An 18,227-nucleotide genomic window follows, 5' to 3' on the forward strand; every position below is an offset into this window, starting at 1 on the left:
ATTCTGATGAATAAGCAGTGCACTCTGAGCACTACAGATCTTCTTTTTCTTACACATCTCACTGCATAGCACAGCTGCGCCCCCAAGTGGCCAGTGACAAGGACACAAGCAAAGTGTATAAATGGAGGAGTGCCAGAATCTGGTGCCCAAAACCACAGTCTGACACCAAATGACTTCACTACGCTTGGAACCGTGTCCATATTACAATGTCAATAGAGCATCTTAAAATAGACATTTCTGAAGCTAGAAAGCGCAGAAAACTGAGAGCTCTCAAAAACATTATGGAGGCAATTCAATCTGTAAATAAAAGTATGAACAGAGGGTTTGGCATTGGAGGAAAATAAAGATTCTAATCTGAAAAGTCAAGTTGATTATAGAGTGCAATAACAGTCAGGTTTCTGCAGTGAGAAGCCAGTGGATGAATGCTGAGAGTCTGAGCGCAGGAGAAAAAGAGGCAATGAGAAAAGGAACCAAATACAAGAGAATGGTCAGTGCTGAAAGAAAAGATGATGGCAAGAGACACCAGAGAGAGAAAAGCAAAAGAATAACAGGTGTAAATCAGACTTTTGAAATGAGGCAAAGTCCTAACTTTATTATCATTTCAATATGATGTCTGCATGGTTTCTGGATTAAATGCATATGGAACACTACACTACTAACAAGCATCAAATACTATAATATATATGCTTATATTCAAATATTTTTGCTATATAGCTTATTATATAGCATATTCAAAAGTTTGGGGTCAGTAAGTTATTTTTTATGAAATAAAGCAATACTATTATTCAGTAAGGAAGTATGCAATTGATAAAAAATGATAGTTTGTAAAACAAATGTGTCGAGTAACCGGGAAAACACCGGAAGTGGCGCAGTCCACGGATTACTATTGGATTGCGCATTACTAGACTGTTTTCTAAGGCAGCACGATGTATTAAAACCATTTAAAAACCATACTATAGCATAGTGCTATTATGAATTCACAAAGGCTGCGATTCAATTAAATAAATATACGCCCTGCAGGTTTAATATGCGCTTTAATTATTTATATGCGCGCAGGTTATGTTCGTCTCAGATCGGCTCCGTTCACAGAACATCCTGCTCCAAATGAACTATCATTTACATGCGTGGAGTGTGTCTGATATGTTGTGAGTTTAGGTTGCTTATAACGTTCATCTGGGAACGCTATGTGCGCTATTTCATCAGATTTGCAAGGTAAATCATTTATAACCCTACACCAACACAGGAGAATGCATCAATATGTTTCTAGATATGCAAACTGTTCATCACGATTTTAAAACAAAAGTTAAAAATAAAATAAAACCCTAGCTTTTAGAGTTTGCATGTTTTGATGTCCACATGTTCTTGTTCAAGAAATTACAGTGGCTATAGCACTTCTATCGTAAAAAAGTGGCCAAATATTAAAGATGAAGTGGACATTTTAATTAAATGTCATGTGGCCAATTTTAAACAAGGATTTGATCTGCTGTAAAGTGTAACAACACCAGGCTGTCTCTGCAGGCATTTGTTATAATACATAAGTTAATAGTTTATATTATGTATATTATATTATGTATTAACAGTGTTGTTCTATAAAAACATATAATTACTTGCTTTTGATACTTTATTTGAACCAAATATTATTGCCTCATTGTTATTATATATGTATTTTAAGTTATTTTAAAGGCTATTGTTTGCTTCTGTCTATTTTTATTACCACAAAAAATATCCGATTACTCGATTAATCATATAAATAATCGACCGATTACTCAATTACCAAAATAATCGTTAGTGACAGCCCTAATGTTACTTTAGCACCAAATCAGCATATTAGTTAGATTTCTGAAGGATCATGTGACACTGAAGACTGGAGTAATGACGCTGAATATTCAGCTTTTTCATTACAGGAATAAATTATATTTTAAACTATATTCAAATAGAAAACAGTTCTTTTAAATTATAACAACACTTCACAACATCACTGTTTTTACTGTATTTTTGACCAAATAAGTGCAGCCTGGGTGAGCATGAGAGACTTCCTTCAAAAACATTACAAAAATCATTTAAACTGTAGTGTATATGAAATATGAAGCAATATGTTTGTTAATGCATACTGTTAGCAATAGTTTGGTAATAATGATGATGTTCATTGTGATAATAATATTTATTTTTATTAGTAATTTTTTAGCCATTAGTGAAAAAAACTCAGTAAACACTGCAGAGTCATGAAGAACAAAAGACACACTTTAGGAACTCAATAGTAACACAAATGAGCACAAGGGAGGCAAAAAGAACCCTTTATTTGGTGGTGTAGAAACTGGACAGTGTTTCTTCAAAAAGAAAAGGTTAATACACTATTTAATCACTGATTTCATAATGTTTGTTTTGTCAGAAGTGCAAAATGGGTACTCTTTGATGAAATTAAATCAGGGAAATATTTTTAAAGACATAAAACCTTTCCTGTGTTGTATGGAAGATTACCAAGCTTTGTAAATTAATGTGAATAGTCATGACTGCAATTAATGTGTACCGCATACATTCATCCGTGTGTTGTTTTGTGTGTGCATTTGGGTCCTGACCTTGGAGTGTGTGATGGAGAGCGTGTCCACCCACACGCGCCAGCCGCCCCACTCGTACTTAATGGCGTGATAAAGAAGGATGCGAAAGATGGCGTACACCATCTCTGTGATCTTCTGCTCCTCACTGTTCTTGGGGTTGATAAAGCACAGAGACAGCATCCACTCCTGCCACACCGAGCACTGCAACAGACTCCTACACAAAAGAATGAGTGCGTAAAAAAAAAAAAAAAAGAACTTTACTCATTTCAGAAAAAAGCTCATGATGATGAAGAGTGTTGGACAGTGTGTGTGTGTGTGTGTGTGTGTGTGTGTGTGTGTGTGTGTGTGTGTGCGCGCGCGCGCGCTTTTCAACAGTACCCACCTGCGGTTCTCTCGGCTGTTGTTGAAGAGTTTGATCATATCTGAGAGAAAGATACGTCGTACTTCCATGCTTTCTGCTCCTGGAGGAGCATTCTTTAAAAGAGCAGCTATCACTTTCAGGATCTCTGATGAAAAAAAAAATGCCTTTAATGCACATGAATGTAGAATTTCACACTGTATCTGAATGCCTAAAGCTTATAATCCTTTAAAAGGGAAGTCATCACATTAGTTTTTGTTTTTAAACACTAAAACTGATAGCAAATTTTAATGATTTTCTTTTTTTTTTACTGGTTATCTAATACATCGCAAATGGTGTAAATTAAAGTAAACAGCATATCCAAACATTATACTGCTATACAGCTGCAAAAACATTTGTAACATATTTAAATGGGAAAAAAATGTACATTATCATTTAAAGTTGTGAGGTCAGTAAGACTATTTTTAAAATTATTCAGTAAGGATGCATGAAATTTATCAACGGTGACAGTAAAGAGATTTATAATGTTACAAAATCTGTTCTTTTGAACTTTCTGTTCTATTAAAAGAATCCTGAAAAAAAAAAATGTATTCACAAACATATTAAGCATTTCAAATGTTTTTTGAGCACCAAATCAGCATATTGGAATTTTTTCTAAAAGTTAATGTGACACTGAAGACTGGAGTAATAATGATGTTAAAATTTCAGCATTGCCATCACATGAATAAATTACATTTCAACTATATTCAAAAAGATAAAATGTTCTTTTAAATAATATTAATAATTCACAACATTACTGTTTTTACCGTATTCTTGATCAAATAAATGCAGCCTGGGTGAGCATAAAAGACTTCTTTCAAAAACATTAAAAACATCTTTCTTATTCAAAACTTTTGAACGGCAGTGAAAATGATAGTTATTTTACGTTTTAATTACATTTAAAAAATAAATAAATAAATAAATAAATAAATAAAGGGATAAAGAAATGTGCACCCCTTTAATAAAACAGACGTATCAGACATATTTTTGCCCAAACACTTTTGCACATAGTGAGAATAACTCACAGATATTGTGGAGGGAGTAAAAGTATGTCTACATCATAAGGTCAGTATTGTCTAAACTCTGCAGCTAAAGTCGTGGCTTCCTGGAACTGAGCGTCAGCTTAAACTGGAAAGATTGGTTGTTTAGATGAATTATCTAGACAATGTCAGCATGCATTAAGTTGAGAAGAGCAGCTCAAGTTTCAGCCGTCACAGGGAGTTTAGAGCACGACAGCATCTGTAACCAATGCTCTCACTCGTTCCAGCAGAATTGTGTTGTTTCTACGCCTTACTCACTCAAATTAGAGTCACTGAACCTTACCAGTAGAAAATTACCTTTGCATGTATCTCTGCACTTTTCTGTTTTTTTCGCTCTCCAATCACCATTTGGTCCTGGTTTGTCCCGGAGTTTAATTTAAAAGAAACTTTCGCTTCCTCAGTTTGTTTGATTGGGTCTGACATTGCTAAAGACTGCAATCAGAGCCATTTAGAGGCTTCAACACAGATCAAATCAAGGAGAGACAGAAGAAAGCTGAAACTCTGCTGTGCTCGCTCTCTGATACTCTATGAGATGGCCTTGAATCAGACTCTGTTGGTTTACCATCTCCATCTGAACGTTTTAGAATCGACCCAGGATCTGTGATTGACTGTCATTCTTCTGACCGGCAAGTGGTTTGTGTACATGGTCACATCTCCATGGAAATGCAGCTCTAATCAGCTGCCTCCAGTACCTCAGAATTAAGCTTCATTAGGGAAAGGTCTGGATCAATATACAAATATTAGTTTCACTTACATTACATTAAAACCAGAGCATCTGATTGCTGCCTAATCCTGTACTGGACTTAAAGGAGACATGCAAAATAGAGGCTGGAAATAAGGCATCTCATTATAAGAGAATTCAGCCATCTAATATTGAGAAACTAGCTGGTTGCAGCGAAAACTCTATACTATAGCTACAGGGGGAAGTTAATTATTTTTTAATGTGTTTATCATCTGAGTAATGGTGACCATCAAATGAGCTCCATTTGTCTGAGGTAACTGTACACTTCACCATTAGACACATGGAAAAACCGGTGACTGTTTGATTTGCACCGCAGCAGGCACAGAAATATGAAATGAGACTCAATACTATTATTGTAAATCACGAGTAAAAATAAGCAGATTTAAGCCATTTTACAATAGGAGGTAGGTTTTGCTTGTGATCTTGCTGTCTTTCATGTATGGACATTTTACACACACACAAGAGGTGTATCTCTGAATATGGTGATTACTGTAAATATTGTTTTCTGTGTTGCATATAAGTAAACTAAATAACCTTGTATTTATTTCTTCATACCATTTTTAATTTGACATTTCGCTGAGAAATGCAGGTAAAACTGTAGTACAACCTGAACGTAGTGTAAATAAATACGGGAAAAAAGTAGGGAAAAAAAGAATTTATAATTGCCCATTAAGTGGCTGAAAAGAAACTTCCTTATATTAATAAAAACGCCTGTATTCATTTTTATTAAATACAATTATAATTGTTTTTATATTTCAAATAAAAATGTTATCTATTTAATCTATTAACAGCTATTTAATACAGAGTGCATTTGCATATGAAGAGTGCATAATCACTGGAGCTACAGGAGAAGGGATTGTGTTTCATATTCACTTACGTGGGTTTTGAATCTTCACAGTGGAGTCAGGGTCTGGGTGCTGTTTGTGAATGACCTGAGTACAGATCTGCTCCGTAAGAATCTGGTGAGAATGTTCTGGTTAGTCACTGATAGATAGTACAGCACAAAAACATTTCACAATGATCAGGTGACAGCATGAAGAAAGAAAATCCATAAGTAAGTAAATAAATCTGCTAAAAAAGTCAGAAACTAGAGCTGTGTTATATTAAATATAAGTCAACAACATTCACCAGGTTGGCTTTTTCAGTTAAAGTAGTTGAATACTGGAACTCTCTGCTGTAAGACATTTGAGAATGTGGCACCTTAAAAAATATGTTTTAGAAAATGGAGGGTTACCACACCAAAAAAAGGGGAATATAATTGAGGGGGGTGGGGGGGCAGATTTGACTGTGTCGGTCATGCTCTTACCTAAAAATGTGGCTGACGTTTGCATAATACTACGGTCAAAAACAAAGTGCTACAAGCAGCCATTAAAAAAAAATGGTATCAATGTAGGAGACTGACCTCAAAGAGCACGTTGTACGTTGTGACTGTGATCTGGTTCGAGTGGAGCAACAATCGTTCAGTGAGCAGAGAGAACAGGCCGTGAGCCAGCATGACTTCTGATTTTGTCCTGAAACAAATGGCATCCAAAATGTCAGCACCAAGCCCACACTATGATCTACTCCCCAACAGGGCATAACTGCAGCCCAGAGCTTCTGAAAAATATCTTCATAGTCACGGAATGAAGCTGCATCTATTTTAAAAGCACTTGGCGGTCAGATTCCTTCTGGGGGAAACTCACATAAAGCAAATAGGATTATAAATGAAACTGAGCTTTATCTATCAAACACCACAGAAACATTTGGAAAAATACTCACACACAATTACAGACTTTGACTGCATTAACGCATAAATATTTCCATGCTGCATGAATTAATAGTGGAGTGAAAGTAATTTGTTATCAAAGTAACCTAGCTGAAGTCACTCGGGGAAAATACTTAGTTGCTTATTTTAAATCATTCATTTTAAGAAAAAAATAAAAATAATCAGCCTTCAACTCACTTGATGGTATGCTGGGAGCTTTTTCTGCTAAATATTTATAGCTAAACCATCCACTACCGACTCATTTTGTAAAATAAACAGTCGGAGTGAATCATGTATATGTATCACATATTAAAAATAGAATTAACGTGTTATTTTTACTAACATGATCAACAGTATTATTACAAGCCTTAATTCCAAATAATAAAAAAGTAACTCACTTTGGAGACAAATATTTGAGAAAGTATCCCAAGACTTTGAGTCCCTGCACACGAATCCCTTCACTTTTGGATGCAAGCAGCTTAAAGATGACCCTGTGTTATTCACAAAAGAAAAAAAAGTATGCATAATAAATGTAAGAGAGAAAGTTCAAAACAAACATATTATTTTATCTAGATTTAAAAATGTATGTCCCAACATAGTCGAGCTTAAATATAGGAAGGATTTTTGTTTTTAACTGTTTCAATGTTTCTTTCCGACAAAAGGAAATTGCGACGCAGTCTGGTGTGTACACAGATCTCACAAGAGCTGACATGCACATTCATATGTAACCGAGACTATTACACTGTCTACATATTAAAATGAATCTGCCTACATCCTTCTAGAGTAGGATCTGATGGAAGTGTGATTTGAATGAGGTTGTCAGATCTAAAATGAAAGTGAGGCCCTCTGTTTTATCGTGACGAGCTGTCCAGATGCACATTTAACCCCATGGCTGTCAGTGGAACTAGCATATCTATAAAGGCTTTGGAAATGTAAATGCCTCCATTTTAGTAGCCCGTATGAGCGCTCAGTAGAGCAGCATAGGTATCATATGAACCTATGAAAGTGTTTTTATAGGTTTTGTTGAGCAGGACTCAGATGTCTCTGCTAAGAATGAAGAATTGTGGCCATTATTCCACAGAAATTGATTCAAATTCATCTGTCAGTTATTTATTTATTTTTCAGTTTAATTTATAGTTTTTAATAAAAATAAATGGGTTAAAGAATGTAATGTCTGGTTGCAAAGGGCAACCACAGTTCTCACCGTATTCCATTCCGCTGATCAAAGGCTTGCACCATTGAGCCAGGATGCTCAGACATCAGTGCCACCAGAAGCTGGAGAACATCCATCAGATTATCATCCTGGAAAAATATTTACAATAAATAAGCATAACATGTCAGAGAAAGGAGTCATTCAAGACACACTTAAAAAAAATGATCTATGTTTTAAAATGGAGATGATTAAGTAGGGGATTGTACATTGTAAGTTACTGTCTAGTTAATGCAAATTGTGTCAGCATTAACTTGATTGAGGATTAACATTAGATATCATTACATAAACATTTGAAAGGAAATTATTAGGGAGTAAATGGCACTTTCTGCAAAAAGCAAACATATTATATATAATAGAAAAGTAGTATAAAAGAATAAAATAGAAAACATGAGTATATAGTGGGAAGTGGCATAATGGTAAACTGCAATTTATTTTTTTAATGGCAGATTACAGTTATGCACAAGAGAGAGACAGCTGTGGAGACCAAGCGCCATCTGGTGGTAGTTACACCACAGAATGTCCAGTGTAACAACAAATGGCAGCATTAATAATCTGCATTGATTTTGTCACATAACTGAAAGTGAACAGACAGCTGATACTGGTTTAAAAGACTGTGATGTATTGCGAACTGTTTGAAATGAGAGTAGATGCATTAGGGTACCTCGTGCATTGTGAGCAGGTAGTTCAGAATGCTCTGCAGTTCGTCTTCCTTTACGCCATGATCCTACATTGACAGGACACACAAGTATTACCAGTACTGCACTCCTCATGATGGAGTTGAATAATTCAGATTGTATTTATGTTATAGCCACTCTACTGCACCTTCATGATAAGCTGTTTGACAAACAGCAACAGGAACGCTCGGAGAGAGTGAATCTCTTTTTGATTGGGTCTCGGCCCATCTGAACACAAACAGATACAGGATATCAACCAAAAAAAAAGTCATGAAATATCAAATCAAATATAATATTCCATAGCCCTATGCAATTGGTGATAATACTAATGCTTTTCATTGTGTTGTTTACATCAGTTTAGAACCACAATTTTAGATTATTTTCCTTTATAACTTGGTGTAAACAAAATATATATATATATATTTCATTCATTTATTGTAACCTTGATTCTGTTTAATGAGATTTGAAGGAGACAAGCGAGGAAGCCATCTATTGTGGAAATTACACTGAAAACACTGAAAGACAAATTCCTCTGTTATTGTGGGATGGGATGTTTTCACACAGCATCTTTAGTGCAAACCTGCAGTGCCCTTTTATTTGGAAACATCCTGCATTATCAAGACAGGATATTCACAATAACCGTGTGTTTTAAAACCCATATAAATTAAATATGATATTCAGATGAGACTCTATTCCACCAAATGAAAGTTATGAGATGAACGCATATTGATACTTTATATAGCAGGGCTCAAAAGTTTGAGACCACAAAAAAATCCCATTTATTTAAATGTGAAAAAAATAACTTTTCATTCAAACTAGTGTGCTGATAATATAATTTGTAACAAAAATAAATTGTACTAAATGTGAAAACAAATACTATTGTTCTCAAACTTTTGGACAGCATTATAGCTACACATGGACCCTTTTTTGACCCTTATTCACTTTTCTCAGCACGTGTTGAGAAGTTGGTTTAGTTCTGCACTCTTACCAAGGCCCTTGGGCGTGATTCCGCTGCGGTCCAGTGGGTTTACAACCCAGTAGAAATACTTGAGTGTGTGCATGACCTGCAGTACAGTTCCAACTCTGCGGATGGCATTGTAGATATTGACGGTGCTAATGAATTCTGTGGCCAGGTAGGTGTAGAGAACCAGCTGTACCTGTTGGGGGCAGCAAATCAATTTCAAGCAACAATCAAAAGTCACATTTAAGAAAACAAAGAATTGGAACTATTAAGCTTGCATGATGCAACAGCATCAGTTTATGGAAATGTCTGTGTAAGAGACCTTAGCTGGGGCATGAATCCAGATGGCAGGGTTGAAGAGGATGTGGTCACACAGCTGTTTCAAGAGCAAAACCCCGTTGGGAAGGTTGCTAAGGTAACGGGCGAAGGCGAGGACGATGTCCAGCACAGATCGTGTCACATGTACTTTGGAAGACTGAGAAGAAAATACAAACATGAAATCAAACATCAATAAAATTAAATAATAAATAGTAAAATTAAAGGGGGGGTGAAATGCTATTTCATGCATACTGAGTTTTTTACACTGTTAAAGAGTTGGATTCCCATGCTAAACATGGACAAAGTTTCAAAAATTTAATTGCACGTTTGAAGGAGTATTTCTGTGCCAAAAATTGTCCTTCCGGTTTGTCACAAGTTTCAGAAAGTTTTTTTCAAGTATGGGTATGTGTGACGTCAGATGTAACGGAATTTCCTAATATGGGTCCTAAGGGCACTTCTCCGGTAAGATCGCGTGCGCGCCAGAGAAAGAGAGCGAAAGCGGTTCGCCATCAAAGCGCCCTGCCCGGCTTTTGGGAAGCCAATGTCACCAAAGAAGTGTGTTTTTGGTTGCCAGGGCAAGACAACCCTGCACAGATTCCCAAAGAACCCAGCGTTAAGGCACCAATGGATGGAGTTTGATTTTCCTGAGCATAAACGGAGTTGTGTAGACTGTTTGTTCCCTGCATTTCGACGATGCTTGTTTTATAAACAAAGCCCAGATCGACGGATTTGCAGATCGTCTAATGCTTAAGGATCGAGCAGTCACAATGATAAAGGTTCGGTGAGTAAAACTGCTTCTAATCTATTGTCTCTGTGTGTTATTACTAGCTCGGCGCGTTAGCACAGCTTTAGCTCCGCCCACACGGCCCGCCTCCAGCCGCTCGTTTTTTTCCTGAAAGACTCGGTACATCCTATCTTTCTTAATATAATATAATAAAACTAAAGACTTTTTGGAGATATGAAGGATGCAATACTACTCTATAGGTACTCAAGATTAACAGGAGATTGAGTGAAATGAGCATTTCACCCCCCCTTTAATAAACTTGGTCACAAAAAAATAGAGATAAATTACGTTATTTATCAAAGCGTGCAGTGGCTTATATTCTAAAGAGACATATAATACAATTAATGTCAAGCACGCAAAGCGCACAAAACATTAGTTCTAACATTACTTACTTGACATTGCAGCCTATTCATCATCAAACAAAAATGAAGTCATGCAAACATAAAAAAGTTACATGACTCAATTAGAATTGTCAGCATCATTCCAAGATCATTTTAGACTTCGATTTTAGTCTTACATGTATTCTTTTTTTATATTTTTAAGACTACTGTGGTCCTGAGGCCAGATGAGACCTTCAGTGTCAAGGAACTTTACTCTATGCTGACAGACAAGTTAACAGACAAGAAAAAAAGTGAGTGTGTACAGAGTAAAGGAGAGAAAGACTTTCAAAACAAAAATAAATATGGTGTATATATAAAGGCAAAGGATAAGTTGAGCACTTAAAGTGTTTGTCTAGGTTTTAAAGCATATGATTGTGAGACATTCAGTTAGGTACGGTAATAAGTATTCTTAAGCATTCCACTTTTTTCCACCCAGCAATTTCTGTAGGCATATGCCAGTATGTTTTACAGGGGTCATGAACTGGCTTTTTAAAAAAATGTATATTGTTGTCTGAGGTAAACTTATGACGTTTGCTTGGACTTTACATTCAAAAACATCAAAATGAATAAGTAATAGATTATTTTCTACCCTGGTTTTGAGCCTAGCTCCTGAAACGCTCGGTTTTTATGGGTGTGCCACATTGAAAACTTGGAAGTAAACGCCCACTGCTATGATTGGATAACAGTTTTGCATATTATAATGAGTTCCATGTAATGCGCAAATCGGTGGGCGGGGCTAAACAGGCAGTGTCGAAGTAGGCGTTGATCTTCTGCGGAGGTGGTGTTTGATGCCTTTTGACGTTATGGATCCCCACTTTGAAAAACCTGTCGTTCGCTGTGCCTGGTGTCAATAAAAGCTTTTATTGAACTAACAAGGAGGTTTTCAGTTCTGAAACTTACAGGATATTCATATAGTATGATGACCTCTTATATGTCAAAAGCTCAAGTAAAATCTGATTTCTCAGTTCATCACCCCTTTAATAAGGACTCCATCTCATCCATTTTAAGAAAATAAGCTTACTTCAAACATCAAAGAAGACCTTTTCTTCTCTTATCTTGTTTTAACATTAGTAAGATTTAGACTTTTTAATTTAAAAAAGACCTAATGATCAAATGATCAAAGTTCCTTTGGATGCACGTTCCACATGCACACAACCGTTTGTGTTCGGCACTCACCTTCTCCAGTGAGTAACCGATGACAAGAAAGCCCTTGCAGGCCAGCACCTGCTCTTGCATAGCTACAGAGCCCTTCAGCAGCTCCATCACAAATGACAGTAGTGTGCAACTGAAAAAAAACATATGAGAGGTAAGATTCAGTAGAGAAAGACAACCAAACTAACAAAAAAAAGTCAGACAACATTTAGTCCTGATTTAAAGGGCTTAAAAGAAGGGGAAGGACTGAAATTCTGTTAACATTTACTCATTTTACAAACCATTATGACTTTCTTTCTTCTGTGGAATACAAAACAGAAATTTTGAAGAATGTCCAAGTTGATATTTTCCATACAATTAAAGAAAGACAGTGACTAGGGGCTGTCAAGATCAACAACAAAAAAGTCTTCTGAAGCAACATGATAGCTTTGTGTGATGAACAGAACATTATTGACGTCAAAATGACAATCACCTTTGGTTTTCGTGCATCTTGTGAATCTTGATGCATCAAGTTTTGAATCTATGCAGGATTTGAGTGATATTTGAGATATGGCAGAGAAGATTTCCAGCTAATTGTCTAATTTGGGGGGGGGGTTCACACAGCTTTTGAAAGACATGATGGTCAGTAAATGAAAAACAGATTTTCACAATCTACTTCAATAAGATTTACAACATTCATTATGATAAACAGTTCTTTCAAAGTGATAAAGCAAAGATATCTTGGTATTGTCATTACTTCAACAGTCATTTTGAAAATGTGGAGCAGAAACACTATTCAAGACTGTTCTTGGCCGATGCAGGTAACACTCATTTGTTAGTACTAAAGCCAATCATGGTTAAATGTTTAACTTTGTATTGGCTGCTATTCAATGGTGTGTCCACACACTGAGCACTGGCCCCTTGAGAGCCAAACCTTAGAGCCTAAAACAGACTAATGGTTAGAGTACCATGAGGGAAAAAAAAAAAAAAAGCTACCATTATGTGTCTACTGGATTTAACAACTCTAGGAGAGAAAACATTAACTTAATTTTCAGTTTTTCCTGGCCAAGATAAAACTGAGAAGAGCTCAATCTTGTTTTCCCACTGAGAATCCCTTTAGTAGTTTTCATTCCGCCCCCAGGCAGACTTGATGTGTTCTCACCAGACCGAGGTGTCCAGCTCGTCACCGCTGTGCTGGAGGAAATCCAGCTGTGCAAATAGGGGGAAAAGGACCTGAACTCCTCCTATAGAATGAATGGCACTCTGGACCGAGTGTGTCACCACAGCTTTAACGTCCTGAAACACAGAAAAGCATAATTTTAGATATGTTTTAATCAAGTTGTAATTTTAAGTTGTATTATGTCATTATGTTGTGCAACACAGAGACTCTCTGATCAAAACAATTCATAAATGTAAAATCCCTATTGTTCTGCAACAACTACTCCTGAAATGTGAAGGTTATTTCCTAAATCTGTGCTCTGTATGCATTGATGAAGTGCCGGGGGGATAATTAAATACAGAAAGACAGCTGTGAGGTCCTTCTTAATGTCCCTTTAATCAGACTAGTGCTCTCCCAGATGACACGTGATGGCACATCCATAAAATCCTTGTCAAAGAGAGTACTTCATCTGTTCAGCATGTTGAGGTGCCATCAGAACTTATGAAGCCTTTATAAACTAAAAAAAAAATCTGAGAATCATGCTAAATTATTGCTCCAATTGTTAATTTAAAAGAATTTATCCTATTATTAGATTATCAAGTCCAAGGATTTTTGTTTTTGTTTCGATTTTCTTCGTGGAGTTTTGATGCGTTTTATACTCAACATTGTTTCTTATTCAAATGTGGTAAGACAAATTCAATTTAGACAAAACCTCATTTATGTTATTCTTTTAGATAACTTAATTAGGAGAGTTTGCATCAAATGTTGAATACATCATACAAAACAAATGTTTACGTTTTCAGGGCATAAAAGCACATGCACAAGATTAACAAAGCCATAGAAACACTTCTATTAACTGCCCCAAAACTCTTTTATGCTGGCCCGGGACATCAGGACACCCTTATAAGTCAAAAAAGAATATTTTATAAATAAATAAACGTTAAAAAGATAGTAGCCTCCCTTGATAACAATGAAGACCAGATTAGATTAAGTGCTTTAGAACTCATGGAGTGCTGGATGCAGCACAGGTGTGGGCCGTGTTTTGCTGAGCGAGATGATAAAATGCTCATATTGTTAATTACGTTAACGAATGATGATGAGCTAGTTTCATTTGCCCACAGACAGAAGTCCACCTGGCAGGGCAGGTCTTTTCAGGCAGCTGTGCGGGGCTGGTGAACCAGGTGTGATGAAGAGAGAAAGAAGAAGAGCATACCTGCAGCATGAGGGCGTGTGGTGAGTGCACAAAGATGGAGGCATTGTCCTTTGGGGAGGACTCCAGACACAGCTGAGCGTCAGTGGCTCTGGGATTATAGGTGAAGGCGATGCTGGCAGACAGCTTTCCATCATACAGCAGCATCTTGTGATGTTCTGCAAACAGCAGGTCACTCTCTGCCTTGTGCTTAAAAGTGCCCTGAATCAATTAGAGAGAGAGATGCTTAAAGCAGAGCTACGTATGCTGCACATTCTCAAGTGTGTGTGAAAAGCATAAAATTAAATTTACTTAATCAGAGCACTTGATAAAAGCATAAGTGTTTAAGTGCAACAGACAGACTGCGAGATGATGTGAATGATAAAGCTTCCCAATGTGTTCCAGTCAATTATCATATCATTGAACAGCAAATTGAAAAATCTTGGATCAAATGACATTTTGTATTTAATACCACAACTAATGATATATCAATATCAACTCTTGAGACCACCGCGAAAAATTAATATGCTTAGCACAATACTTTTCTTGAAAAAATTAGAAAATAAATACTTTTCCTAAATAATTACTTATTAATAATAAGCTATTTCTATTTAATTAAGAAACTCTTAAAATACACTAAAAAATTAATTTCAATCTGCTGAATATTATGACTATCTTATTTTAAATAATTGTTTATTTATAAATATTAGCCAATTAAATTAAAACAATGGTATTCAAATACAAAAAAAAAAAAAAATTAAGAAATTAAGATGAGTACAACAGCAGCTGTATTCAACCTTTAAAACCTGACGTACAGATATATATGTACATAATATGTGATTTGACTACATTATTAAATCATCAAGAAAGGATTTTGACCAAGACCTTAAAAAATAAATCCATAATAAACAGCATTTGGGCAGAGAAAAAGATCTACCTTGTATCCAGGCCCCAACTGATAGATGGCTAAGATCTGAGCAGCACTGAGAGCTTCACCGAAAAGATACACTGCCCCCATCTGACCGCAGAACACACGGTTAGCGTCTGCTGTCTCTGATGAGCCCAGAAAACACTTGTCGAACGTCTGTGAGAGGGAACAAAGTTTGCTTAGTTCAGTTTTTTTTTTTTTTTTTTTTTTGTCACAATGTTTTACGTATAGTATACTGTTAAAAAGTTATGGTGTTTTTTTTTTTTTATCTTATGCTCACCAAGGCTGCATTTATTTGATAAAAAAATGCAGGGAAAAAAAATGAAAAATATTATTACAATTTAAAATAACCGCTTTCTATTTTAGCATATTTTAAAATTATTATTTTTTCTATTATTGCAAAGATGTTTTCAGCAGCCATTATTTCAGCCTTTATTGTCACATGACCCTTTAGAAAGATTCTTGATATTCGTGGAATATTTTTTTCTTTCTCTCTCAGGATTCTTTGATGAATATAAAGTTTGAAAGAACAGCATTTATTTGAAATAGAACTCTTCTCAGTTTATTTTTAATTATGAATTTCTATTAAACCCAAAATTTTAAACAGTAATGTAAAAACAAATTCTTGATTGAACTCAGTGTAAATATATTTTTTATATAAATGATAATATGTCCATGTGTGTCCACAATATGTCCATAGTATGTCCACATGCATAAGAGTGAAATAAAAAATATCAGCATAATTTCATTTGCCCATGTGAATCAACGTAAGAAACAAACTGTAACTAAATGCTGCTGTTTAAATGTTATAAATAGAAAGTGACTATATCACTCTGACATCACCTTGAGCAGTGCTGTTTCAGTGTAATAATGTTGATCTTTGATATATAATTTCAAAAGGAAAGCCTATGTGCAATGCACACTCAATGGGCAAACTCCAAATTACTATGCTAATCATAGAATGTTAATGAAAATAGAAAACTTTTCAGATTCTGGAACTCACTGTAGAAAAAAAAGAAATATAACATGGCTGAATAATCACATTTAATCTCATAAAATCTTCAAATGTATTTAAAAATGTTTGCTTTTGCTATTGTTCAGCTGTCAAAGCAGTTTAAATATAAAATGGACTTTTAAGTTTAACAAATGCAGGCCGCTGCTTCATCTTTTGAAGTTTGTGGGTATTTTAGGCTTTGTAGCTGCCAAAATATTGACAAGCTTTGAACTGAAACCCTACTGGAGGAAAAAGCAGGGCCTCAAGCTTAACTGCTGTTAAAAAACGAGAACACGGAGATAACAGAACCTTTTGAAACCACTTACATCGCTTGTGTTAACAAACCAGGTGATCTCGCCATACGATGCCAACTCTCCGTTGACATAGCAGCTGATTTCACTGTTCTTCCAGCGATTATAGATGTGCACTATGGTCACCATATACCACTGTAGAATAAAAACAAAATTAACAACTATAAACAGGGAATAATGCCATTATTAATTTAATATCAATATCAATGTTTGAGAGCATTGAGAGTTTAACACTTAGAAATAAGAAATATCTATGGCTATTTAGTATATATTTGAATATATAGTAAAATTTGTGAATAAAATAAATCACAACTAATCTCATGATTTCTGATCAGTCCCTAGAAAGCAGAATGAAATAGTAATATTATCAAATTTGTTGAATGTGAATGTATTACTTTAAACATATTTCCTCATATATCTTAAGAAAGGTTAACTTTGACAGACCTAACAATACTTTTTTTTTTTTTTTTTTCTAGCACCACCCTTGTGGTCCCCTGGGAGTCCTTGGACTTTAGTTTGAAAACCCCAGGTCTATAGAAGTCCATCAGCAAACTTTGTTACAGTTATGAGACTGTGGTCCATTTACACCCTCTGCCAACAAATCTCACCTAGATCTTCTTGAATTTCCATTAAATGGAGGGAAAAGCCAATGAAGGTACTTATCCCTGAGGTAATACCTCTCCAGAGGGAATGTAATGGACTCTAAAAATAGGCCAAATACACCCTATAAAAGGTTTTTAGGGCGCGTGTGAGCTTCTTGATTTTAGAAATATTAATTTGAGTAAATCAGCCTTATAAGTACCACACGTTTCTTAATAATAAAAATAAAAAAAGACTTTCCATTGGAATTTTTTTTTTTTCTAAATAAAATAAAACAAAATGGAAACTTTTTATAGCACAAATGACTGCATGTGTTGTTGGATCATCCTTCACTGTGGTTGCCCAGCTGTAGTCTAAAGGTTGTTAGCTGAGGATGCCTGCCCATTCCAGGGGGCATATGGGATCTGAGGATTTGCAAGAAGAAACCAAATCCCTTCCCAGATCAGATATGGCCATAGCAGAAAACCCTTCTTATATGTCAACTTTGCTATCCTTGTACATTGTAGAAGTAAAGATAAAGACTTTGGAAAGTGTACATGAAAAGAGTACAAACAGGTAAGCTAAAAAAAAAAAAAGACTGAGGTAATTCAAACCTTCTGGGGTTTAAAGTCGTATTTCACACAGTGCTGGAAGCCTTTGGCTTTGGATTTTAGAGAGGTCACAATCAGACATCCACCCACAAAGTGTGCAGAGTAGCCCAAACTTTTGCTGGTACGGAAACTAGAGATGAGAGAAAACACATGCCTCAATTAAATCAGGATACATTTCATATGAGGGGTGCTCACATTTAAACAGCTCTACTCTCGACAGAAAGAGTAGTGAAGTTTGCTTGGTGATGTTGTATCGATACAAGGACACCAAATATTGATATTTTCAGGGGCCTGAATTTCAGCTTGTGATTACAAGTATTGCATCATTTTACCGTAAGCTCTGTGCTTATAATGCAGAAAAATAATAATTTGAAATATTTCTTTCAGACAATATCACATACAACGTATCTCTCTTTCTACCGCATCACTCTCTCTCACACACATGTGCGCAAGTGAGCTGTGTGTACAGGAAGTGCATTTCAGCATATTTCTGAATGTTTAAAATCGTAATAATATT

The 18,227-nt window shown here is 35.7% G+C and overlaps 1 protein-coding gene across 2 annotated transcripts in view; it reads right to left on the reverse strand.

Annotated features, from left to right (window-relative positions):
* Window positions 1-18,227, reverse strand: part of lrba (LPS-responsive vesicle trafficking, beach and anchor containing) — a 275,018-nt gene that overhangs the window by 199,454 nt on the left and 57,337 nt on the right. For both annotated transcript variants that reach the window (XM_081361109.1, XM_081361108.1), the window contains exons 6-21: window positions 17,714-17,840; window positions 16,536-16,655; window positions 15,225-15,371; window positions 14,312-14,509; window positions 13,102-13,235; window positions 11,985-12,093; window positions 9,649-9,801; window positions 9,354-9,522; window positions 8,514-8,593; window positions 8,353-8,415; window positions 7,683-7,780; window positions 6,877-6,969; window positions 6,137-6,245; window positions 5,612-5,693; window positions 2,938-3,061; window positions 2,577-2,769 (exon numbers count right to left, since the gene is read on the reverse strand). In XM_081361109.1, coding sequence (XP_081217235.1) covers window positions 2,577-2,769; window positions 2,938-3,061; window positions 5,612-5,693; window positions 6,137-6,245; window positions 6,877-6,969; window positions 7,683-7,780; window positions 8,353-8,415; window positions 8,514-8,593; window positions 9,354-9,522; window positions 9,649-9,801; window positions 11,985-12,093; window positions 13,102-13,235; window positions 14,312-14,509; window positions 15,225-15,371; window positions 16,536-16,655; window positions 17,714-17,840 — 1,999 coding nt within the window. The remainder of the gene's footprint in view (window positions 1-2,576; window positions 2,770-2,937; window positions 3,062-5,611; window positions 5,694-6,136; window positions 6,246-6,876; window positions 6,970-7,682; window positions 7,781-8,352; window positions 8,416-8,513; window positions 8,594-9,353; window positions 9,523-9,648; window positions 9,802-11,984; window positions 12,094-13,101; window positions 13,236-14,311; window positions 14,510-15,224; window positions 15,372-16,535; window positions 16,656-17,713; window positions 17,841-18,227) is intronic.

The sequence above is a fragment of the Scardinius erythrophthalmus genome (assembly GCF_964197995.2).
Source record: "Scardinius erythrophthalmus genome assembly, chromosome: 3".
Lineage (NCBI taxonomy): Eukaryota > Metazoa > Chordata > Actinopteri > Cypriniformes > Leuciscidae > Scardinius > Scardinius erythrophthalmus.